Raw genomic sequence first — 26,562 nt, 5'->3', positions numbered from 1 at the left:
ACAATTTGACTCCTATGCCTGCCAAAGTCAAACACTATTTCAAAGGTACATTAAATATTCACAGTTAACTATACTGGGTCACCTCTATTGCTGGTATTCTATCTATGATTGCAAAAGGTTGTTTGCCTTAGCTTTTCCTTAAAACCAAGGAAATGTTTTTTTCTTCTTTTTTGCTTCTTGAACAGTAGGTCATATTCTGTACAGGACATACCAGTGTATTATCACCTTTATATTGATTGCCATTCAAACCACTGTCAGTGGAACTTGTGCAACAAAAAAAAAAAAACGCTTAAATTCATAACTGCAAAGTAGTATTAGTATTACTACTAGTAGTAGTATATGATGATAATTGATTCAAAGACAGGAAAACATAGACTTCAGAATGTCAGAGTTTAGAATGAACTGTTATTTAATAGTAGGGCAAACGTTGCCCTTTTAATTACATTACACCTGAGTAATAAACCGGGTGGATGCTCACTTTAAGGTTATCTAATGAGGAATAGTGTGGAAGCTCTAAACCATATCACTAAGACAAAATGTCCAGGTAATAACTTGTGCTTGTACAGATTATAACAGTACTTAAATGAATTACCAGTACTTGAACTGAATGAGTGTTTGGTAATGTGCTGCAGATGGCCCTAGTTCATTTATTATATGCGATAAATAGTCTGGATTTTCGCACAAACAATTAGAAAAACTTGGGTTTTTTAACTTTTCTGTGCGACATTCAGGAAAACGAGTTTAGTCGTAATTGAAAAAAAAAAAAAAGAGAAATAATGGAGTTTTAGTAAATCTGGCCCATAATGTTTATTTTGTACGAAGTCTGTTTTTTGTTTGTCCAAGTCTTGATGTAAGGGGTGACCCAGATCTAACATAAATCTCTGTTCGGCATTTACCATTTGCTTATTAAATGATTTTGTTTTGTTTATAATACTAATGGGAACATTTTGCCAATTTAGTGCTGCTCTTTTAGTATTTACTATCTAACTGTTAAGAAAGCTTATTAAATAAATGTAATTTTTCAGCTGGCAGGTCTCGAGGAAGTAAAATTTTCATTTACACATTTCTGCACTTGTGAATATGTGAATGCAGTTTGTTTTGTATTTATTTATACTTGACTTCTTGCCACAATTTTAAACTGATTACAAGACATTGAGCTCCCTAGAGGCTAAATTATAGATAAATTATCTCAGACAGCCCTAATCAAGAATTCATTGACATAAGAAATGTCACAAATGAATTTTTCTCTTCATTAGTTACATGTGTGCACATTTCAATAATCAAAGTAAGCTTTAACAGGAAGGTCTATGTAAATACAGCCATAAGCACTCATAGAAACACAGACTTTGTCTTCTTTTGTGTAAACATATTCTTCAGTATCAGACTTACTTTTCTTCAGGACAGGGGCACAAGTCTGGGCTGCTCTCTGCTCTCTCCCCCTCCCTTTTTTTGCTTCCATAAGAATTCATAAGAATTTACTCCCCCTCCCATAAGAATGTGTAATCTTAGCTACCAGCAGCTAGAGCTGCAGCTCGGAAATTACTGGCAGCTTCTATCTTAAACAAACAAAGGGAGCTTCAAGGGCTGTTTACTCAGGTATGGTAAAGCTTTCTGCAGAATAAATATAGCGTTTTAGATGGCACTAATATGACTAATCTGTTGGCAGTAAAATGCCTTTACTTCATTAAACAGTACTGTTTATTTTAAAGCTTAATAATAAAATGAAAAGTGTTTATAATTTATTGCTATAGACAGCTTTATTGTTATATACAATGAACCAACATATTATACAAACATAGGTTTCTCAAAATTGTGATTTGGGATTATAGTTGTTGCATGACTTAATAACTCTTCTTGATAAGCTTTGCTCATTAATAAAGTGCCACTTTTATCAAAGGTTTGCAAAAGTTTTGACTCTTTGGCCAGTTAAAACTTGTTTTTGCTTCTGTCAGCTTGTGAATACATAAAGCTCACATAATCAGTCCCCAGTATTTTAACTCATGTTGACTAATGCCAATTAAACCAACCTTGCCATGCATAACGTCAGTGCATAGGGGTGCCATCACTAGGCAGGTGTTACATTGTGCCTGTGTGTATATATATATATATATATATATATATATATATATATATATAATAGATGGGACACAATGGAGGCAGTGGCATAACTGGGATCAGCAAGAATATCTAAAAATATTTGCCATCATTAAACCAGATTATGATCAGATGCAAATAGCAAATCTATGCATTTGCTTCATTTTAAATGAACAAAAGCAAATCTGAGCTTTAGTTAATTTCTGCATGGGATGAATATTGTGTTATTGTGTATATGTTCAGCTTTTTTCCAGGTATTTTAATAAACTGTTTTTTCCCCAATAGTCACAAATCAGCATTACCATAACTACCTCAAATACCAGTTGTGTCTCTGGTTCATTGGACAGCATATATTTCTTCTTTGCCCTTTAAATACATAAACAGGCAATTAAGACCTCATTCCACACTGTCCAATCACATGTATATCCCTGATTTTCCTAAAACAACCACATCCACTTTTTCGTAAGCCTTATATGTTTTGGGGTTTGCAACTGCACTGCCTAAATAGGGCCAACTGTTCAGTTTTGTAACATGATATGAATATTGAGTTTATTTTTATAAGACATATATGTGAAATATAATAATTTTCTTACATTTGGTCTGACTATAAGATATTGGTGTAAAGTTAAAATTGCTTTAAAATGTACTTCTCTGTGCCATATCTAGTCTAAAACACCCTGAAAAAGTTGTGAGAAAATAATGGCTGAGTCCAAATGGTTCTTGTGATTAGGTGAAAATGTAATTATTGATAATCTTCAAGGTATAAACAATAAATCAATAATATGTATTTGTACTATGCAATGGGTCCAATAGCAAAAACAAACAATTAAACAATATGTACAGTAACTCACTTTGTACATTTATTAGTGCAAAATTATGGAAGCAAATAAATTAAAATTTAGATTTAGCATAAAAACATTATAACATGAACATATCACAGAGCAGTCTTTTCCTCTATCTGCGTACCTCATACCAGCCACTTGCCTGATGCATTTTACTGCATTGGGTGCTGCATCAGAGAAGGTATGGCTGTATTAGGTCACATCCTTTATATACCTGCATGCTTAACAAAATACATATTCCAGGGTTTCTCATATTTTACACATGTCCAAGGGGCCACCAGATTTCACACACCACTCTTATACATTTGTCACAATACATCAGGGTTCCTTATTATATTTTACATATATGCTATGACTACCTGACTACACATAACACTTATTTCAAAGTAATAAGCTAGTTATTAACCCTCCTTATCATGGAACCGCTAAATAGTAACCCTTATTGCAGGGCAGTAGGCTAGATATTACCTCCCCATATTATAGGGCAATAAAATGTATTCATAAAAAGCCACTTACATCATACTGATACTCCTAGAATTGATAAAACTTGATTAAAACACTAAGGAGATTTGTAAACCCATTTAACTATCAAAGTGGGTTTTTCTAGTCTTGTGCAGGATAAAAAAGGAAGCATACCTAAGGGCTCTGGCACACAGGGAGATTAGTCGCCCGCGACAAAACTCCCAGTTCGCGGGCAACTAATCTCCCCGAGTTGCCATCACCTGCCATCCCACCGGCGAAAATGTAAGTCGCCGGTGGGATGGCACACGTGGCGGCACGATTTCGGCAAATCGCCGAAGTTGCCTTGCGAGGCTTTTTCGGCGATTTGCTGAAATCGCGCCAGGGAGATTAGTCGCCCGCAAACAGGGAGATTTGTTGTGGGCGACTAATCTCCCCGTGTGCCAAAGCCCTAAATGTTACTTTCCCTTTGATCTGCTGCATTGAATACCAAAAAAGATACAAAGTTTTTCAAACTTAATTGGATAAGTAGGCTTTTAGCAGAGAGTCCAGAATACTCAACGCCTGCACTTAGATACATTTGTAACTAATAAGATAAACAGGTCTCTTGGGGAAACTTGAGACTTGCATCATAAAGGAGACATGACATATATAAAAATTAAGAATGTACCAGTGAGTTATACTCCTCTAAATATAGAAGGATTGTGCTTGAAAAAGTTTTGTTTTAAGAATGATTTATTTAGAAATTCCACCAAAACTACACTATACCAGCCCATCTGTTCCACTTCATGCTGGCTGAATTCTCTGGATGTGCAGGGGAGCCGGCAGCTCTCGGTACATGACGCTGTAGGATAGGAACCAATCAGCAGCTAGGCTGACCTGATAGGGAACTGAAGCCTGCCTTTGCTTTTGTGAGTGCAAGGCTGTGATTGGCTATCCCCCTCCCTGGAAGGGACTGTTAGGACACGCCCACCCTTTATTTGAAACACGGACCGAAAACTGATAGGATCTATTGAGAGCTTCAATAAAGGGGCCATTTTTACAGGTTTGATTAATGTTTAGCAACAGCACCATATATTGTTCATATTTGCCTACAAAATTAGGGTTTTTTCCATTTATGCAATGTCTCCTTTAAAGGGCAAATTTAGCAAAACTGTAATAACGCAACAACCCCCAGAAGTCTGTTTAAACTTTACATAACCTGCCAAATATTGTAAAATGTGAGTATTTAGAGGGAGTGGTCACAAAATTGGGGATTTTTCAAATATTGGAAGGTAAGATTAAACCTTGATAAATTTACTTCTATAAAGTGCATACATTTATCAAAGTGCAGAAGTAGAATATAACATCAGTATGAACAAAACTGGATTAAAAGTAGTTTCACCCTAAAATCCCTCCAGACCCTAATAAGTTACGTAAAACACATATTCTCAATTCCATAGCAATACAAGAAATGGTTTAAATTCATGACTGTTCATTCCCATGGTTATTACTGTTTTCATTTTAAATATGCAATTTGATACAGCATAAGAATTAGGGATGCACCGAATCCAGGATTTGGTTTCATTATCCGGCCTTTTTCAACAGGGTTCGGATTCGGCCAAATCCATGGTCCGAATTAGCATACGCTATTTAGGATTTGGAAGGGTTAATGTTGCTGCATAAACACAGAAGTGTAATTTTTTTTTAGCTGCACGCACCGACATTTAACCCTTCCAAATCCTAATTAGCATATGCTAATTCGGATTTGGGTTCGGTATTAGGCCCAATCCCTTAACATGGATTCAGTGGTTCAGCCGAACCTGAAAAACTGGGTTCGCTGCATTCCTAATATGAATACAATTTACTTGCAACAAGATATAGCAGTCTAGTACTTTTTAAACCGCTTGTGGCATAATGAAGATAATGATACGGTGCATGCTGTTGTGTTCAGTTTAATAGGAAATGATGCATGCTCATGAGATGTGTAATGGGCACTTAACCAATTCTAGGAGCAGATGCGTGCTTCTGGTCATTTTACTAGCACAAAGTTACTGAGCCATAAATTATGTTGCATTTAGAGAGCTTCATATCATGTTCCCTTTTAAATAAATACAGCTAGATACAGCCAGAATCTCGTGTTTTCTTTGTTTTAGGTATATATTGTGGGGATTTAGCTGGTAGCAGCCGGTAGCAGATGGAAAGCTGGGCTTCACAGATGAGACAGGCAACTCGGGTTAGCAACCAAAATGATCAGGCTCCTGCCTGTGCTTTATTTTCCACAGCAAACAATATATCACCACATGGTATTTGAAAGTAAAACAGTTCAACCAAAAAAAGTCTCACCAGACTGTAGTTTTCACAACGGGTATAACAAAAATCCTTACTGCCAATGCCCGGCAGTCCTCTCTGGAGTCCCAGAATCAGGGGGGTTTGTAAGAAGTCCAGCCTGCCCCTCACGGTCTCTCTCAGATACTGAACACTTGCTGCACCCTCAGGCTCACCTTAAAATCTTCAGGTATTGCCTAATTGGCTCCAGCATAATTGGATCCTAGCCTTGTATTTTTGTCACAATATATATTAAAGGTATATTAAAAAATCAAATTCATACTTATATATATATATATATATATATATATATATATAGATATAGAGATTGTCGGCACACACAGGATTTTCACGATCGTTTTCAAAGACAACAAGTCATATTTAGATGCAAAAAAGGGTGAGATTTATTATCCTACGTTTCAGTTCCCTACTGGAACCTTCGTCTGACGTGTATATATATATATATATATATATATATATATATATATCTATATATATCTGGGTGCAAGAGCAAATATAGTACAATAAGACAAAAAAGTGTCAGCACTCTAAATATTTGAAAAAAGATAAATTTTATTACAAAATATGAAAAAGGAACATTACAGACCTCAACGTTTCAGTCCCCCACAGGGACTTTCGTCAGGAGGCAGAGAAAAGATATATATATATATTATATATATATATATATATATATATATATATATATATATATATATATATATATATATATATATATATACAGTGGTGTGAAAAACTATTTGCCCCCTTCCTGATTTCTTATTCTTTTGCATGTTTGTCACACAAAATGTTTCTGATCATCAAACACATTTAACTATTAGTCAAAGATAACACAAGTAAACACAAAATGCAGTTTTTAAATGAGGGTTTTTATTATTTAGGGAGAAAAAAAATCCAAACCTACATGGCCCTGTGTGAAAAAGTAATTGCCCCCTGAACCTAATAACTGGTTGGGCCACCCTTAGCAGCAATAACTGCAATCAAGCGTTTGCGATAACTTGCAACGAGTCTTTTACAGCGCTCTGGAGGAATTTTGGCCCACTCATCTTTGCAGAATTGTTGTAATTCAGCTTTATTTGAGGGTTTTCTAGCATGAACCGCCTTTTTAAGGTCATGCCACAACATCTCAATAGGATTCAGGTCAAGACTTTGACTAGGCCACTCCAAAGTCTTCATTTTGTTTTTCTTCAGCCATTCAGAGGTGGATTTGCTGGTGTGTTTTGGGTCATTGTCCTGCTGCAGCACCCAAGATCGCTTCAGCTTGAGTTGACGAACAGATGGCCGGACATTCTCCTTCAGGATTTTTTGGTAGACAGTAGAATTCATGGTTCCATCTATCACAGCAAGCCTTCCAGGTCCTGAAGCAGCAAAACAACCCCAGACCATCACACTACCACCACCATATTTTACTGTTGGTATGATGTTCTTTTTCTGAAATGCTGTGTTACTTTTACACCAGATGTAACAGGACACGCACCTTCCAAAAAGTTCAACTTTTGTCTCGTCGGTCCACAAGATATTTTCCCAAAAGTCTTGGCAATCATTGAGATGTTTTTTAGCAAAATTGAGACGAGCCATAATGTTCTTTTTGCTTAAAAGTGGTTTGCGCCTTGGAAATCTGCCATGCAGGCCGTTTTTGCCCATTCTCTTTCTTATGGTGGAGTCGTGAACACTGACCTTAATTGAGGCAAGTTAGGCCTGCAGTTCTTTAGATGTTGTCCTGGGGTCTTTTGTGGCCTCTCGAATGAGTTGTCTCTGCGCTCTTGGGGTAATTTTGGTCGGCCGGCCACTCCTGGGAAGGTTCACCACTGTTCCATGTTTTTGCCATTTGTGGATAATGGCTCTCACTGTGGTTCGCTGGAGTCCCAAAGCTTTAGAAATGGCTTTATAACCTTTACCAGACTGATAGATCTCAATTACTTTTGTTCTCATTTGTTCCTGAATTTCTTTGGATCTTGGCATGATGTCTAGCTTTTGAGGTGCTTTTGGTCTACTTCTCTATGTCAGGTAGCTCCTATTTAAGTGATTTCTTGATTGAAACAGGTGTGGCAGTAATCAGGCCTGGGGGTGACTACAGAAATTGATATTGAAATTGAAAATTGAAATTGATAAACCACAGTTAAGTTATTTTTAACAAGGGGGGCAATCACTTTTTCACACGGGGCCATGTAGATTTGGAGTTTTTTTTCTCCCTTAATAACGTAAACCTTCATTTAAAAACTGCATTTTGTGTTCAATTATGTTATCTTTGACTAACAGTTAACGGTTTTTGATGAGCAGAAACATTTAAGTGTGACAAACATGCAAAAGAATAAGAAATCAGGAAGGGGGCAAATAGTTTTTCACACCACTGTATATATATATATAATTTCTAATTTTTTATATATACAGTGAGGAACATAAGTATCTGAACACCCGGTGATTTTGCAAGTTCTCCCACTTAGAAATCATGGAGGGGTCTGAAATTCACATTGTAGGTGCATTCCCACTGTGAGAGACAGCATTTAAAAAAAAATTCAGGAAATCACATTGTATGATTTTTAAAGAATGTATTTGTATTGCACTGCTGCACATAAGTATTTGAACACCTGAGAAAATCAGTGTTAAACGTTTCCTGTAGTTTTTGACCAGGTTTGCACACACTGCAACAGGGATTTTGGCCCATTCCTCCACACAGATCTCCTCTAGATCTGTCAGGTTTTGGGGCTGTCGCTGAGCAACACAGAGTTTCAGCACCCTTCTAAGATTTTCTATTGGATTTAGGTCTGGGGACTGGCAAGGCCACTCCAGAACCTTGATATGCCTCTTACGGAGCCACTCCTTGGTTATCCTGGCTGTGTGCTACGGGTCATTGTCATGTTGGAAGACCCAGCCACAACCCATTTTCAATGCTCTGACTGAGGGAAGGAGGTTGTTGCTCAAAAACTCACAATACATGGCCCCATTCATCCTTTTAATACAGTGCAGTTGTCCTGTCCCCTTTGCAGAAAAGCACCCCCAAAGCATGATGTTACCACCCCCATGCTTCACAGTAGGGATGGTGTTCTTGGGATGCAACTCATCCTTATTTTTCCTCCAAACACGGCAAGTGAATTTCTCCCATGCCTCCTCTGGATTATCCAGATGGTCATTGGCAAACTTAAGAGGGGCCTGGACATGTAATGACTTGAGCAAGGGAACCTTCCGTGCAATGCATGATTTGAAACTATGATGGCGTAGTGTTCTACCGACACTGACTTTTGAAACTGTGGTCCCAGCTCTCTTTATGCCATTGACCAGCTCCTCCCTTGTAGTTCTGGGCTGATTCCTCACCTTTCTTATGATCAGTGATACCCCACGAGGTGAGGTTGGAGCCCCAGTCCTACGGAGACTGAAAGTCGTCTTTAGCTTCTTCCATTTTTTAACAATTGCTCCAACAGTTGATCTATTTTGACCAAGCTGCTTGGCAATTGCCCCATAGCCCTTTCCAGCCTTGTGGAGGTCCACAATTTTGTCTGTGGTGTCATTTGACAGCTCTTTGGTCTTGTCCATGGTAGCAGTTGGAGTCTGACTGACTGTGGGGTGGACAGATTTCTTTAAAGAGCTCAGACAGGTGCTACTATTTTGATTAATGAGTGGAGTAGAAGTGGACTTTTTAAAGGCAGAGTAACAGGTCTTTGAGAGCCAGAATTCTTACTGATTGCCAGGTGTTCAAATACTTTTATGCAGCAGTGCAATACAAATACATTCTTTAAAAATCATACAATGTGATTTCCTGATTTATTTTTTTTTTAAATGCTGTCTCTCACAGTGGGAATGCACCTACAATGTGAATTTCAGACCCCTCCATGATTTCTAAGTGAGAGAACTTGCAAAATCGCAGGGTGTTCCTCACTGCATATATATATATATATATATATATGTAATATATATATAATATATATATATAATATATATATATATATATATATATATATATATAGCATGTAGCATTCAACAGTAGGTAGAATGTTTTTAATTTTAGTTTCGTGCTGATTGTTAAACTGGGTGTATTTGACAGCACCCTGTCAACCCAAACAGTGTGTGTGTCATCATTTTGATCTGATCCTGCCCAAAAACATGTAATATGTCCGTTAATTGGCCAGCTTCACAGGAAAAGTTGGACATTGCTGCTTTAGGGTATGTAATACAGATTTCATATTCTCTCATGTTTTCCTGTTGTAACAATTCACTGGAGTGTTTCATGGCTTCACTCTTGCTTCAAATAAAAATAAATAAAGAATAGGGTGCAGTGTGTGCAGTTTTTGTGTTTTAAAGTTACTAATTATTGAGCAATACTATATAGAGTAGAAACAATGTAGAGTTTTACAAGTTTAAAGCAACTGTAGGGCTACAGGGTTGGCTTTTATTATTGTCATAGGTAGATGATTGGCAATGTTATCATACAGGGCTATGACTCCCCCCAATTACAGTAATGCTACTGTGTTTGCTTTTAGTAAGGACTTGTTTGCATTACATATTATCAGATCTGTATCTCTCACCTTTTATATTTTTTTATGTAGATTATATTTTCCAAAACTGCAAAATCTGTCAAATATTGTTTCATTGCATTTATTTTAACTGTTTAGGTTCATTTACAGTCAGATTTCAGACAGTATTTCCAACCTTAGTGCTACAGTTTCTGAGAGCAAGTAGAGGCAGATGAAAGTTTAACGCTCTGAGTAGGGAAGACACACGCCTTTCCTGGTTACTTTAGAATTCTTGGAATTCTTCTCTAAGATTTAGAGAGAGGAGTGAGCAGCTTTTTAATACAATTGTTTGTAGCCTTTTTTTCCTTACAAAAGGGAGGTGGGAATGTGTTCTGGAAGCCACAATTTCTCCAACAAGGTGCTTTTAGGAGCTATTTCAGTACTTTACTTTACCACATTTTTTCACCTGTATATCATATCATTTGATCTCGTATTGTTAGGATTTGTTTAGATTGTAAGCTTGTTTGAACAGGCCTTTATTTTGAAATTTTTACAAACCATCCATCAAAATGCAGTTGCACAGGGATTTAAAAAAATGAAAAGAACATTAAACGTATCAAAACATGGGCATGGCTTTCTTTACCTCTTATATCAGATATTGGTTGTGTTTTTTATGTAAATCTGTATGTTCAATATATATACCCATTTGTTGTTTGCTGCAGAATATGTTGGTGCTTTATAATTACTTGATGATAATAGGGCTGCCACCTCTGCCAGGAAGGGGCGGACTGGTTATGATGTAGCGATGGTCGATTGGCCAATCGCCACATCAGTTTTATATATATAATAATGTCTATTATCTACTCTGAAAGTAGCAGTAACATGTTATTGCAATAGAGTCTACATTATACTATAGAATGCTTGTTTGGCATAGCAAGTAAATGATTTACAGGTTTTGTGACATGACTAAACCCTGCAGTGTGTTCTGAATGGATGTGCTCTGAAGAAGTGAAATGCGTGGCAGTGATTTTTATTTTTATTCAGTTTATTTTCTGAAAAGGCAATAAATAGTCAAGCAGCAGTCTTAATGTTGCATGGTGCTTAATTAGGATAAAACACAAAAAAATAATGAATGTACAACTTGGCAAGTATAGGTAGAGCTCAGTGTTTGAAATTGTTAATTACTTGATCTGAGTCTTAATCTTATTTCTATAGTAGCTATGGCTTATGTAGCAGCCATTGGTTACTTTGAGATTTTATAGTTTAAAAGTTTCTGGAGGGACTGGCTTTAGAGCAAACTTATTTGAGCAGTCTGAGATCAACAGAGTAGAGCCTTCAAGATGACATTACAGTTACTTTAAAGCCTTGAATAAATCGTGATGTACAGAAGACATGATACAAAGCGGAGACTAAAATGTCAGGAGCCAGAGGGTCATGTTTATATAACCCAAATTAGGGCTCTGGCACACAGGGAGATTAGTCGCCCGCGACAAATCTCCCTGTTCTTGAGCGACTAATCTCCCCGAAATGCCATCCCACGAAAATGTAATCGGCGGTGGGATGGCATACGCGGCGGCGCGATTTCAGTGAAATCACGGAAGTTGCCTTGAGAAATCGCACCGCCGCGATTGTTGTTTTTAGCCTCTCCTTTTTATGTATTACAGTGCCACTGTATTTATTTCCTATTAGTTTGCAACACTGAGAATAGGGCTGCATGCATTAAACACCCTGTAAGTGTTTTATTGTGTATATTTTTCCTTTAAAAAGCAGTACAAATTTATAGCTCAGCTCTTCTGAACTCTAGACCACTGGGGTCTAGTAACCTATAGTAAACAGCTTACCAGTATGCTTCCTGTTGCTTAGTTGCTATGAGTTACTAGAACTGTGACAAACTTTGCACCTTTTTTACATTAGCCCCATAGTCTTTGTGACTACAGTGACCTTTTCACAGATGCTGTAACATATTTTAGCACCCAATTAATCACAGCTCAAATTTCATCACATGAATCAACATATATTTTCTTACTCAACCAGCTTACACAGCCAGGCTATCAAATTGTCTTCTCATGAATTACTCACAAATTATGAAAACAAAATCTTTCTAAAAGGAACTGTTGCATGATCATTATTTTTTTTCCAGATAACAACACTTATTAACCATAAAGAGAAACCAAAGAAATCAGAGAAGACTTTGCAGGCAATCCAAAGGGTAGGCCATGCTGTTAACCAAGCTGTGGGACGGTTTGTGGCTGTGGGAGAAACGATTGCCAATGAAAACCGTGAGCTAAAAGAGGAAATGGGCTTTGCCTGCAGTGAGGCTAGACGAGCTGGTAAGTTGGTGCTGACAATTACACAGGCAGGATTTGCTGTTAATGCTCCTTCTGCCAATCTAATGGTGACACGCATATTTTTGTTTATTTTTAAATCATTTATTTTCATTAACTGGTTTGGTAATACTGTCCCATAAATGTATAATGAGGTAGCAACGGTCTTTGCTTAATAAAATTTTATGTTCCCCTTTGGGCTTCTCTAGTGTGAGCAAGAAACGTGTTAAAGGAGCATATTTGTTGATACTTGTTAACAGTTTGGGCTACAAAAATATTGAATAATACAGCTAAATTTAAACTTGTGCAGTAACATTTGGCCACTACTCCATGCCAGCTGCAAGTAAAACAATGAAAGCAAACATTTTATTGTACTATTGGGTGTAGATTTTCCCAGATTTTCCTTGGGTGCAGATTATCCCAGTGTTCGTTAAGCTCTATACACATTAGGTGGCTAAATTTCAAATGTTTTTTTCCTAATAAAGATCCAGCTATATGCATCACTTCTCGGTTCTCCGGCTTTGCCCCTGGCCTGCACACATCAGTTATCATTGTAGGTGCTTAACCCATTTATTAAACTGGTCATATTTGACCAATTCTAGATATCAGCAATGTCAAATGGTCCACTCCAGATCAAAGGAGATGGAGACACCCCCCACCCCAAAAAGTTGAATTGGTTAGGCTTTATAATTGGGTTAAAGGACAAGGAAAGACTACTAAAAAGGTAACCTTCATTGCAATTTATTCATCTCTATTTCCAGCACTTTTTCAGTTCAAATGCCACATAGATAGAATTACCAGTCGGTGCATGTGCATAAATTAAATTCTTGAAGGAGCATTTCCAAGCTCTGTCCATGGCAGATCCTCCCTTCAGTAAGCAAACCAATTGCAACCAACTAAAAAGGTTGCCATGGTGATGTGATAATCAAGATTGGAAGATATATGCACTGATTGGCCGTTGCTTAATACTTTATCCTGCTCTGAGCTGATCTATGTGTGTTTCTCTTCTGCACCTGCCTCCTACATCTAACATATTGCATCCTGCCAATGCTGGGTATCTGCTCTGCTGTACATAGTGCTCCAGCATTCTCAGGTCTGAAAGCTGAGGGGGCAGTGGAATTTTCGTGCATTTACAAATCGTTCTTTGTGATGTTGGCATGTGTGCTTCCTCAGAGATCACCTGACAGGAAGTGATGCAGCTCTAACTGTAACAGGAAGTAGTGTGGAAGCAAAAGACAGAACTCTGTCCATTAATTGGCTGATGTGGCCTAGCATGTGTGTGCGCCTTGGCTTGTTTGTGTGCGCTGCGAATCCCAGGAGACAGCCCTTAATTCTTAAAATGGCAATTTTCTATTTAGGATTATCCAGGGAACATACTACTAAAAAGTATATTTTTATACCGGAGCATCCGGAGCAGCCACTGCAAGCTTGGCTTTCCCCACCCTAAAGGCATCACCGCTTTAAACATGGGGCCGGCATGCTTAGCTGGACTGGTGAAATCATGGGAGCAGCTCTGGTTGCTGAAAATGCTGGTGCTTTGTTGTACATCTAAAATACCTGTATATTTTTTTGTACATGATTTGCTAAATTAGTTTTTGTTCTATTTTCACACTGCTAGTTTAAATATTTTTAATGCTTTATGTTGACCTTCCTGTAGAGTTTATAATTTATATCTTGGTGCCTTGAAAAATAAATTGATCCGCCTGCAGATAAAAGGAGCTGTCATGTAAATGAAACCAAGCTTCAGGATCTGTATCTTTGTCTGCTGAGTTATTTGCTCCTAGCAACCAGTCCACAACTAGACTATTATTCTGCATTTGAAGAAGAGGCTGAAGTTTGTTCTTTCTAATTTGATTAATTAGAGGTTTATAGGTAGTCAAGTTTATTTGCCATTTTCTTGGCCACCCATTTTTTAATACAATATATATGTGCTCCCTAAAAACATTCTGTGGAATAAAACATCATTATTAATATAATTCTGCACTGGAAATGAAAGTGATGCCAGTATTAGCATAATAAGATAATTAATTTGAGGCTTAAATATTCACTTACTGATTATTATTATTATCATCCATTATTTTCATACTTCCGACATGTGATTCAGCAATTACAGTATACCAGATGCAGACCAGCTGTAATTAGGGGCATAGAGCTAGTTTTATCATGAGCTTCTTATAAGAAGTACCTTACATATCATGAATTAAAGTACATATTACCCTTCTATTTGTGTTTGTAAGTTGCCCATTCATTTAGACCAAAAAGTTTATGGGACAGTTATTTGGTAATTCATCGTCCAGCAGATAAAAAGGCTGCAATGTAGGTACTAAAATGTCTTACTACCAAAAAGTCATTATTTTGGGACTAAAAATGCTAAATGAGTATAGGCTAATGCACATAATTACATAGTAAAATTTACATTTTTATTCCTAGTTTTGATAATTATTTCATTATTACATTCCAAGGGAGAGTAATGAACTATTAGTAAATATAAATTTCTTTATATGGACAGTGACACCTAATAAATCAGTATTTATTTGTAGCTGTTGGTTCTTGAATCTGTACAGTAACTGGCGTATACTGTTCATCCTGTAATAATTTATTCTCTTGCAAATGTAGAATTCAGACTGCTATATTCTATAAATAACTGCAGAGTCTGCTGACTTTATTGGCTTTGGCGTACTTATCTCTCATCAGTATTATGCTGGGTGTCAGGATTTCAAACAATAACAATCCCCTTTTCCGCTCTTGGGTTGTTCAAAGCCTACCCTTGCTTAGGTGGCCTCAGGGTGGATTTTGTTTCCAGGCTCTTTTCCAACTCTGTTCCTATTTTGTATTTTGTGTGTGTGTGAGTGACAGAAAGAGAAGAAGAGTTTTAATTACATATTTTGAGCTTGTTATATGTGTGTCTGTGTGATTTACTGTTATCCAGGGCTGCTTAAATGATCCACTAGTATTAGAGAATTAGAGATTGGCATCACTTGTTTCATTGGTGCTTCTGACAAATTTCCTATTTCTTCTGTACAGGTGACCATCAGCCTCCACTATATATGAATGTGGAGCAACCTTCTCCAAACAAATACCTTTGCGCCACCTTCCATCTAATGCAGCAGGGGAAGGTTGCATACGCACTGTTTGACCAATGTCTAGTTCTGGAAGCTCTTTGGCTCCTCTGTCATAATATGCTTTTGCTTTTCGGCACCTAGCTGATCAACCACTCCTTCTATCATCTTTGGAAAGAGCAGCTTTTGAGCTGTAGGAATGAGAGTTCTTGTCCTTGGTGACATAAGTCTTTGTACAGGACTGCTGTTAGTACCTTCTGTTGGAGTATTCCTCCAGTCAAGTATGGCTTTCCAGAGATCTTTGCCATCTCTCTTAGCTTTCTTTATGATGGTTTTTGCTATCTTTACAGCAGCCTCAGCTTTACCATTGGACTGACTGTGATAGGGGGATGAGGTAAGGTGTTCAAATTCCCAATTTCTGGAAAAATGGGTGAACTCTGAGATGACTAATCAGATTTTTGTCATAATCTGCTGTGGCTTCCTCTGTGATGTCTCCACACCCATACACCAAGATGTCATCAGCAATAACCTCCACTCCTGGCAGGCCTTCTACTGCTTCGTGTTGTCTACGCTGGTATTCCTCTGGAGCAGTGGCAATCCCAAAAGGCATGAGTAGCCACCAGTAATGGTCAAAAGGGGTCCAGAATGTGGTGAGATAGCTGCTGCTTTTATCTAGTTTAACTTGCCAAAATCGATTTTTCGCATCCAAAACTGAAAAGACTTTTTCTTTTGCCAAGCTTGGCAGTATTTCATCTATCGTGGGCATTGGATAATGAGATCTTTTTAATGCTTTGTTCAAATCTTTAGGATCCATACATAGTCGTATATTGCCTGGTGTCTTGACTGCAACCATGCTGCTTATCCATGGTGTTGGGCTTGTAACCTTTTTCAAAACTCCTAGTTTTTCTAATCAAATGATTTCCTCTTTTAGTTCTGCTTTAAGAGGTGCTGGTACTTTCCGTGGCTGATGTTGCACTGGGGGCACTGTTGTATCAACCTCTAAATTATATTCTCTGGGTAGACATCCAAGTCCTTGAAAGAGATCTTTATAGTCACTTGTGATCTGTTCGTATGATAGGGGTGGCCTTTTAACATTTTGAGTGTTAGAATGTACTGTTGTTAGCACCTCATGCTCTGTATTTACTGTGAGTAGTCCCAATTTTCTGCAAGTGTCTGCTGAAAAAAGTGGCTTGTGAGTACCTTCAACAACCTGAAAAAGAAGGCGATAAGCTTTGCCTTTATATGTGAAGTTTAGAGTACACAGTCCCCTTGGTATCATATAAGTGTCATTGTACCACTTTAGCTTAACATGGCTTTTCTGCAACATTGGGTTTCTTTCTTTAGTGATTTTGCAATAATCCCTGAGTGTCATAAAATTACATGTGGCCCCACAATCAAGTTGACAAAGTATTTGTCTTTCTATTTGCTTACTTGTTCCGAGCTGTAGTTGTACAAACCACTGTGACCCTTGGGTTGTCACAGATCCTATTCGATGTATGACAGTAAGCACTGATTCGTTTGAGTAGCTGTTTTTTGTCTCTGTAGTCAGTTGTCCTTTGTCATTTGCCCTCTGCATACAAACTCTGGCAAAGTGATTTTGCTTTTTGCACTTGCTGCAAGTTTCCCCATATGCAGGGCAATGCTCTCTGCCCCTGGGATGGCTGCTTCCACAATTTGTGGTTTCACCTTTGTAGCCTTGCACTTTTGTTTTAGGCTTGTGTTCCCTTCTGGGTGGTGTTTTTGCTCTGTAGTAGACACCTTCCATCTCTGCTTTACTGTCCTGCATTGTTTGTATTTGCAGTTCTGTGAGCTCATGGCTTCTGCACATGTCTATAGATTTCTGCTTGGCCCTGGTCCCTTCCAGATGCTAGAGCACATCTCGTGGCTAAGCAAATTTGAGTAGTTAGGGCATTGTGATGTTTTGATATGTTTGTTAATCATCTGCCCAGTATATGGTTCATGGGTTAGGTTCGATGTGTTGCTGCAGAATTTGAGAGGGGGTCAAATGTATTAATCCATACTCGTTGTACTGTTGGGCATGTCCACCATTTGTGTAGATTGTCCGCTACTGCACCACCATCTCGAAAGCATGCCCCTGTGTAGTTTGAAATCTATGTTTGTAATTGTTTCAGGGATATGAACCCACTGTACAATGTTTTGTAAAGTTTTTCCTTAACAATTACGTTTAGAGTGGTATGTGCCATATGCTCAAACAGTTCTCTCTATTGTTAGTTAGTGATGGTTTTCCCTATTCATACTTCCCGTTTGTATTGATGAGGTGTTTTTTCCAGGGTTGTATCATGCCACACTAAACAGATACCTTTCAGAGAGCATTAGTGTCACAAATGTACTCTTACTTATAGCTTCTGTTATGGACAGGAACATGGACTTAATGTAGTGGGTGACCTGACTATTGAAACAAATCTTACTCTGACGTGTCATACCTGTTTTGAAAGGTCTGTCATGTGATCAGTTTATTTTAGTGGATAAATTAGTGCAATGACCATATATCCTTAATTGGCCAGTGCTTGTATTCTAGAGTCACTTGGCCAGGTGGGAATTTCAGGTTATTGTGTATGGGAGTTACAACACTTGGTCGTCTGTTTTTGTCATTGCAAATTTTCTGGGGCACATATATATTATTGCCTATTATTGCATTTATGCTACGTAAGTTGTCTCGCAAGGTTTATTAAAGATTATTGCCAGAATTGTTGCCAAATACAGACCAATATTGCCACTTTTAGCTAATTTCGTCACAAGAATATTAAACGCCTTGATGTCCCTTTTAATTTAAATTTTGACTGCCAATAGTCCCAATCTGTAATGTATGATATATATATATATATATATATATATATATATATATATATATATATATTATTATTATACATCTATATGTGGTGAAAGATAGGCTGTGGGTGGTGCTCTATGCTTTTTTGGCTAGTCAGGGTAGATCTTGTACTCCTGATGGTTGTGCTAAAGCATGTTCAATGTCTACCCATCTATGGGTTTGTTCTTTTGTGACCCACTGAAACATTCGTGCTAATCAAGCTGCCAAATAGTAGTGTTTGATATTGGGTAAGCCCCAGCCACACTTGTATTTGGATCTTGCAAATATATTTCTGCATATTGTAGGCTTTTTTATTACAAAAGAGGAAATTTGTGATTGTAAGGTTCTTTGTCAGAGATTCTGATCGGGAGTGCTCTGAATAAATGCAATATTTTGTGTAGTATCACCATTTTTACTGCATTAACCCTCCCTAATAGAGATATAGTATATGACTTACATGTGTTTATTAGGGAATTCAAGTGGGCTTTTATTGATGGGTATTTCAGCTTGTAGGTTCTTCATGCCTGATTTTACCCAGCAGAATTTAAAGTTAAGTTTAAGTAATTTGATGTAGGCTTTGGGCATTTCATGTGGTGTGGCTCCTGTTTTATACAAAAGCCTAATATTGCGCATAAATGTATTTTAGTTTTAAATAGGTTTGGAAGTGATGTCTGTGGTTGGGAGAGATTGTGGTTCAATGCAGAGACTGAAGAGTGGGTAGCCTTGTCGGGTACCGTTAAGAATTGGAAATTATGTTGAGGATGTGCCCATGTTACAGACCTTAGCTGTGGGGGATGAATATAGATTGCAGCTATTGCATACCTTTCAATATTTGAAAAATGCAAAGAGGGACAAAAAAAAAATGCCATGCAGGAAATTTTTTTGACCATGCCCATTTTTTTAAATATCACTCCCATTTTACAAAATTTGGTAGGTTATTTAATGTTTGAACACATTTCTGGGGGATTTGGGGTCTTGTTTTATTACAGTTTTGGACATCTGGTTTCCTAGTAAGGCTATATTACCCATTGGACACTGTGACATATGTATAAAAATATTTTTTTTAAAAAGATAAGGAGCTTAATGTATTTTGTTGTTGTCAGTATCCCTATGGTTAATCTTGTGTTGACATTCCTTCTGTAAACTAGGTAGATGCACCAAACCCAGTTCTTCTGGTTCAGGAGAACCCCTGAATCCATCGTAAGGGATTTGGCCAAATTCCGAACTGAATCTGAATCCTAATTAGCATATGCTAATTAGGCTTCGGAAGGGTTAAATGGAGGGAAAAAATCCACTTCTGTGTTCGCGCGGCAACACTTAACCCTTCCAAATCCTAATTAGCATATGCTAATTACGATTCCAATTTGGTTCGGCCAGGACCGTGGATTAGTCCGAATCCGAACCCTGCTGAAAAAGGCTGAATCCTGGCCGAATCCTAGATTCGGTGCATCCCTACTTAAGACCAAATTCAAAGGGTGAAAGAGTTTCATATGACTGAAGATGGATGATTGCTGGAAAGGGCTAAATAAAGAGACATATATAAAAGTAAAGCTTTAATACAGAATTTAGATATTATAAACATGAATTTCATGTGTTTCATGATGCATGTAAGATACAGATATAAATGGCTCTAACTCAATACCTTTTACCTGCTTAAAATACTCCTATTAATAGGTTTTGATACTTTTCATGTGGAAGTGACCCAAAGGTTTGATGTGGCACAAATTCTTCACAAATGTTTAATATTTTACCTTTTTTTTGTCTCTTCTTGTAGGAGAGACTATTGCACAGTTGACAGACATGAACATCAGTGAGCGTCCGGATCCAGATGGATGTACTACCATTTTCACTGATAAGATAGGAGTGGTAAAAGCTGCCAGGCTCTTGCTTTCTTCTGTTACCAAAGTGCTGGTTTTAGCCGACAGGATTGTCGTTAAACAAATTATTGCTTCCAGGAACAAGGTACTTACTTGCTAATGAATAAAAACATTTGTAAAAGGGAAACACATTTCTGCAGATCACATTATAGTCACTGTGGGAAAACATTACACATAACTGCATTTGGTATAGAATTTCCCCTAGGCCGCCCCCCCCCTCACCTAGCGTGCATGCGTGAACTAGTGAAACCCCCACCCTGCCGCAGCAGAGAGCGCGAGTGCGCATGCGCATACCATACATTTAAACTCCCATACAGAGCAGTGGGGAGAGGTCCCCATTGCTCCGTATGGGAGCAAAATTAAAAAATTAAGTTGCGGCATGCTGCCCTATGCCCGGGCCTTTGTGGCCTTTCCACAAATCCGGGCCTGGTTCTTAGCATTCTTATAGGAGGGGAGAGAGGAGAGAACTGCGCAGACTCTGGCCATGGGAATGAAGGATTTTTCTGAGAGAGGAAGTCAGACACCCAAACAACATGTTTACAAAAAAGAGACAAGAAATTCTGTTTATTATGATAGAGGACTCAGTGCAGGGTTTCTGGCTATATATACATAGACCTTTCTGATAAAGCTTACTTAGTTTTTACCTTTCCTTCCTTTAAGTATAAGGGTTAGATATGAGCTAGAGCACATTACACAGGTACCACCACATAATAAATTGCAATCTGATCAGAAATAGCATCTCTAGTACATTATTCAGTGAGCGGCATTGAATAAACACATAATAAAATTGTATCAGAGAAATTGTCAACACAAGCATATTATGGCATATTATATACCGTTTCAGGCAATGAGTATTGACTACCCAGGCACATCAAAATCAGTGAAAGACAATGAAACATAAAGATGCAATGCCAAATTCATTTATAATGCTCACAAAACTGGTAGGATGAATACAGTGGCAATTCAATATATAATCCCCCAGAACTCATAGCAGAATGACTATAATGCCACCTGGAACTTATAGCACGTAAATGCAGTGGCTATTTCAAATATCAAAGCAATATTTTTAAGGCCCCCTTTAATGTTAGGAATAAGTTTTTTTGTTTTTTTTAAATGAAACTATTTGTCTATAGTTACATCCCTGGTGGAATAAATTAAGTGCCATATTAATGATTAAAATTCCTGAACACATAGGAGAGGCAATGGCAGCTTGGGTTCCACTTGGTGGTATGGCAGGCAGGTTAAGTTTGGTGGGGGAGGTGGAAAGTACTGTTAAATGGAAAAGTGGGCAGGATGACTGGGAATTAATTTAGAGGTCATTGGGTATATAGAGAGATATTAATTCAGATGCAGAGAGAGAGAGAGGATGAGAGTCAAGCAGGGATTGGGAAGAGAAACTCCCCAATCCCTGTGCTGCTCTAAAATACAGGGCAGTGCTAAACCAATAAAATTCCAACTTTCAGTTGCTGGATATACTTTCTGCCAATGAGTGGATGCAAAATTAAAGCTTAGGCTTCCAGATTCATGGAGCACTGTTGTCAGTCCATGGACTGCAAACAGGGGCATTTTTCCCCGGGGATGGTAACCTGAATCTACTGACGTGTTTTTGAAAACAGAACTTTTACTCAACACGTTAATGAAAATATTTAGTTCCTCTTGTGACATATATAGTAAATATGCAAGTACTATTATGGAGAATTGACTTAATCCAGAATGCCAACTAACATGATACAATTAGCATATGTAGTCATCTTTATGCAGAAATGATTTGTGAGGGGGGTATTTAGCAACACTGCTTGTCAGATCTAATTCATCCTATAATGTATTCCCTTTGTTTGCAGTCACATTTTTGTTGGCTACTACTACAAGAAGCCATTTGTCTGAGAATGGCTCTGGAATCTAATTCAGGAAGTCATAAAATCAAATACTTCATAAATGGTATTGATGACATTTTTGTGACATAGAGCACATTATTTTTTTGGTCTCTTAAATACATTCATAATCATATTTATCCAATGGATAGCAGGGGAGCCAGCGGCATGCTGCACTGTAGAATCGGAACCAGTCAGCAGGTAAACTGACCTGATAGGGAACTGAAGCATGTCTGTGATTGGCTCCTCCCCTCCTACTTCTGGCTTCTGGCAGGGAACATTAGGATACACCCACCCCTCATTTAACCCTTTTACTGCCAGCCATTTTGGTCAAAGCGGAACTTGTATTGCCAGACAGTTTTTGAACATTTTGCACTGTTTCACTTTAGGGGCCTTTCCTCGGGGGGACTTTTAGTTTACCAAGGAAAACAATATATCGTTTTTTTCAGAACAACCTAAGCTTTCAAAATATGGTAGAATTTTTGTGTAATTCCAATTCTGTAACAAGATATAGGCTTCTAAATGTCTAAAAATGCAAAAAAAATCAAATTTTCCATAATATAATCACACATACTAGAAACAAAAATTATTTTATGCACGAATATACAACTGATTTGGAAAGTCCCATGTCTCCTGAACGTGCCAATACCAAATATATATAGTTTTATGGAGATTTCTCACTTGTATAGGTCAAAAACTCCCAGCAGTACACTACCAAATTCCCAAAGCACTGCTCCAGAAAGCTGCATACTTTGGATTTCAAGGCAAAAATTCCACTAACAGAAGGTTTATCCCAGAAAATTGTACATTTTTGGAAAGAACAGATTCTGGGGAATACAGAATAGGCACAACTGTCTGTCTACTCCAAACTATCAAGTCGCAATGCTTTCCTAAAGTTATTGGTTTTTATCAAAATTTGTGATTTTTTTAAAAAATCGCTTCAAAGCTTCCAGTCTATAGTATCTTATCTCCTACAGGTCATAAAGTAACCAAATAAAACACCCTAAATATGAATGCCTGGGGTCCACTGAACAGTTTGATGCCCAATATGTATAGGTTTACCTAAGTATGTGGCATGTAGGGGCCCCAATGTGAACATACCCCATATGAACTGTCATTTCTGTCATTTCAGCTTCTGCAAAATCAACACATTTACATCATTATATGTGGGATAAAGCTAGTAAAAAGTATGCTCACCCCAGAAAGTCATATATTTTTGGAAAGTACACATTCCCCCGAATCTAAAATGGGTACCCATGTCTTTCTACTCCAAAGTACCAAGCCGCACAGCTTTTCTAAAGTTAGCAATTTTGATGACATTTCCAAAAATCCCCTCAAAGCTTCCACTTTGCAGCATCTTATCTCCCACATAGCATTAGGTACCAAGATAAAACACCCTGAATTTGAACAGTTTGATGCCCAATATGTATAGGTTTACCCAAGTATGTGGCATGTAGGGACCCGAATGTGAACATACCCCCATATATACTGTCATTTCTGTCATTTCAGCTCCTGCAAAATCAACACATTTACATCATTATATGTGAGATAAAGCTACAAAAAAGTACGCTCACCCCAGAAAGCCATATATTTTTGGAAAGTACACATTCCCCCAAATCTAAAATGGGTACCCATGTCTTTCTACTCCAAAGTACCAAGCCGCACAGCTTTTCTAAAGTTAGCAATTTTGATGACATTTCCAAAAATCCCCTCAAAGCTTCCACTTTGCAGCATCTTATCTCCCACATAGTGTTAGGTACCTAGATAAAACACCCTAAATTTGAACGCCAGGGGTCCACTGAACAGTTTGATGCCCAATATGTATAGGTTTACCTAAGTATGTGGCATGTAGGGGCCCCAATGGGAACATACCCCCATATGATCTATCATTTCAGCTCCTGCAAAATCAACACATTTACATCCTTTATGTGGGATAATGCTACAAAAAAAGTACATTCACCCCAGAAAGCCATATATTTTTGGAAAATACACATCCCCCCGAATCTATAATGGGTAAATATTTCTTATTGCTACAAAGTACCAAGCTGTAAAGCTTTCCTAAGTTTGCAGATTTATATGACATTTCGAAAATCGCATAAAAATGTTGCAATTTGCCGCATTTATCTCTCACAATTTCTTGATAAAGATCAGATAAAGACAAATCACCCCAAAAAGGAACACCAGAGGTCTACTGAACAGTTTGATGCCCAATATGCATAGATATACCAAAGTCTGCGGTATGTACTGAACCCAAAATGAAAATAGCGCATAAGGATTTCTCGCCTGCCAGCTCAGCTTTTGCACACAGAGCCCCCTGTCAGTGTATTATGTGCCAAAACTTCCCCTAACCATACAGTGACCCCCACAAAACCATATATTTTTGGAAAGTACACATTCTGACAAATCCAACAAGGGTAAAGAGTCCTTTCTACACCAAAGTACCAATCTGCAGAGCTTTCCTAAAGTTATTGGTTTTTATGACATTTCAGAAAATCGCCTAAAAATGTTGCAATTTGTCGCATTTATCTCACACAATTTCTTGCGTACAAAGGCAAGTCACCCCAAATAGGAACACCAGAGGCCTACTGAACAGTTTGATGCCCAATATGCATAGATATACCAAAGTCTGCAGTATGTACTGAACCCTAAATGAAAATAGCGCATAAGGATTTCTCGCCTGCCAGCTCAGCTTTTGCACACAGAGCCCCCTGTCAGTGTATTATGTGCCAAAACTTCCCCTAACTATACAGTGACCCCCAGAAAACCATATATTTTTGGAAAGTACACATTCTGACAAATCCAACAAGGGTAAAGAGTCCTTTCTACACCAAAGTACCAAGCCGCAAAGCTTTCCTGAAGTTATCGGTTTTTATGACATTTCAGAAAATCGCCTAAAAATGTTGCAATTTGCCGCATTTATCTCACACAATTTCTTGCGTACAAAGGCAAGTCACCCCAAATAGGAACACCAGAGGCCTACTGAACAGTTTGATGCCCAATATGCATAGATATACCAAAGTCTGCGGTATGTACTGAACCCAAAATGAAAATAGCGCATAAGGATTTCTCGCCTGCCAGCTCAGCTTTTGCACACAGAGCCCCCTGTCAGTGTATTATGTGCAGTAACCCCCCTAACTATACAGTGACCCCCAGAAAACCATATATTTTTGGAAAGTACACATTCTGATGAATTCAAAATAGGTAAAGTTATTTTTGTACACCCAAGTTACACCTGGCAAAGCTACGCTAAAAACAGATCAGGAACACTTATACAGGGATAAAATGTGATAAAACCACAAAAATTGTGCAAATCAGTGAAACAACAAAATAAGTTACATGACAGTGTAATTAGTGGCCAGAATATCTGATCCAATAGTTACGCTGTCAAAATAAACAGTTTTTAGGTAAAAGAAAATAAAAACAAAGTGGTAAAATGAAAAAAAAAAAAAAAGCAAAACAAAAAAAAACCAAAGTGTTTGTGTATACATGTGTGTACATGTGTAAAAGTTGTGTGATAGTGTGTAAGTGTGTATATGAGTGTAAATAAGTGTATGAAAGTGTGAAAAATGAAAAAAAAAAAATGCTAAAATGTGTGCTGTAAGTGTGTGTAAATGTATGTAAGTGTGTATAAATGTATGTAAATGTGTGTATAAGTGTGTAAAAGTGTGTAAATGCAAGAAAAAAAAAACTCCTTACCTGTTCCTGAAGACCGATCGCCTCCTTCCTCAGTTGGGCCGGCGCTGGGGGAGAGGGAGGAAGCAGGAAGCAGCAGACGCGATGCGATCGCGTCTGCTGCTTCCTGGAGGGTCCTGCGAGCGATCGGCTCGCAGGACCCTGATGACAGCCCCCCTGGCACATTGCCCAGGGGGGCTGTCATTGTTAGAAGCCCTCTGCAGCGGCGGCACATGCCGCCGCTGCAGAGAGCAGCGCTTAAACGCCAACGTCGTATGAGACACGTCGTTGGCGTTTAAGCCCTTTTACTGCCAGCACGTATGCCATACGTGCTTGGCAGTAAAAGAGTTAAAAAAGACAGGGGCCTGAGAGGATCTATAGGGAGCTCCAAAAAGGGACCATTTTTACAGATAGGTTACGTTTTAGCCCAATTAAAACCAGCACCATATATTATTCATAATTGCCTACAAGATTAGGTTTTTTTCATTTATTCAATTTGACTCCTTTTAAGAGCCAGATACTCATTTATATGATGTGAGTTACAACTGTATTTATGATTTGTAGCTGTGCAGGTGTTTTCTATGACACATAAGTAAAGCTTTTTCATGGAAGCCATATGTAAGACTGACAATATCAGCCTCAGGTCTCTTATATTTCATGGAATTTTACATAAAACATATTCACTTGAGGTCAGAAGATCCTACAAAAACAAAGTTATCATAAGGCTTGATTTTGCTTTGCCATAGATAATACCCATTAGA

At 38.0% G+C, this 26,562-nt stretch overlaps 1 protein-coding gene across 2 annotated transcripts in view; it reads left to right on the top strand.

Moving 5' to 3' along the window:
- Window positions 1-26,562, top strand: part of ctnnal1 (catenin alpha-like 1) — a 209,648-nt gene that overhangs the window by 62,066 nt on the left and 121,020 nt on the right. For both annotated transcript variants that reach the window (XM_012964197.3, NM_001102965.1), the window contains 2 exon segments: window positions 12,309-12,498; window positions 20,156-20,343. In XM_012964197.3, the coding sequence (XP_012819651.2) occupies window positions 12,309-12,498; window positions 20,156-20,343 (378 nt within the window).

The sequence above is a fragment of the Xenopus tropicalis genome, chromosome 6 (assembly GCF_000004195.4).
Source record: "Xenopus tropicalis strain Nigerian chromosome 6, UCB_Xtro_10.0, whole genome shotgun sequence".
NCBI lineage: Eukaryota > Metazoa > Chordata > Amphibia > Anura > Pipidae > Xenopus > Xenopus tropicalis.
Note: the sequence above shows the minus strand (reverse complement) of the source record. Positions and strands in the feature narration are given on the sequence as shown.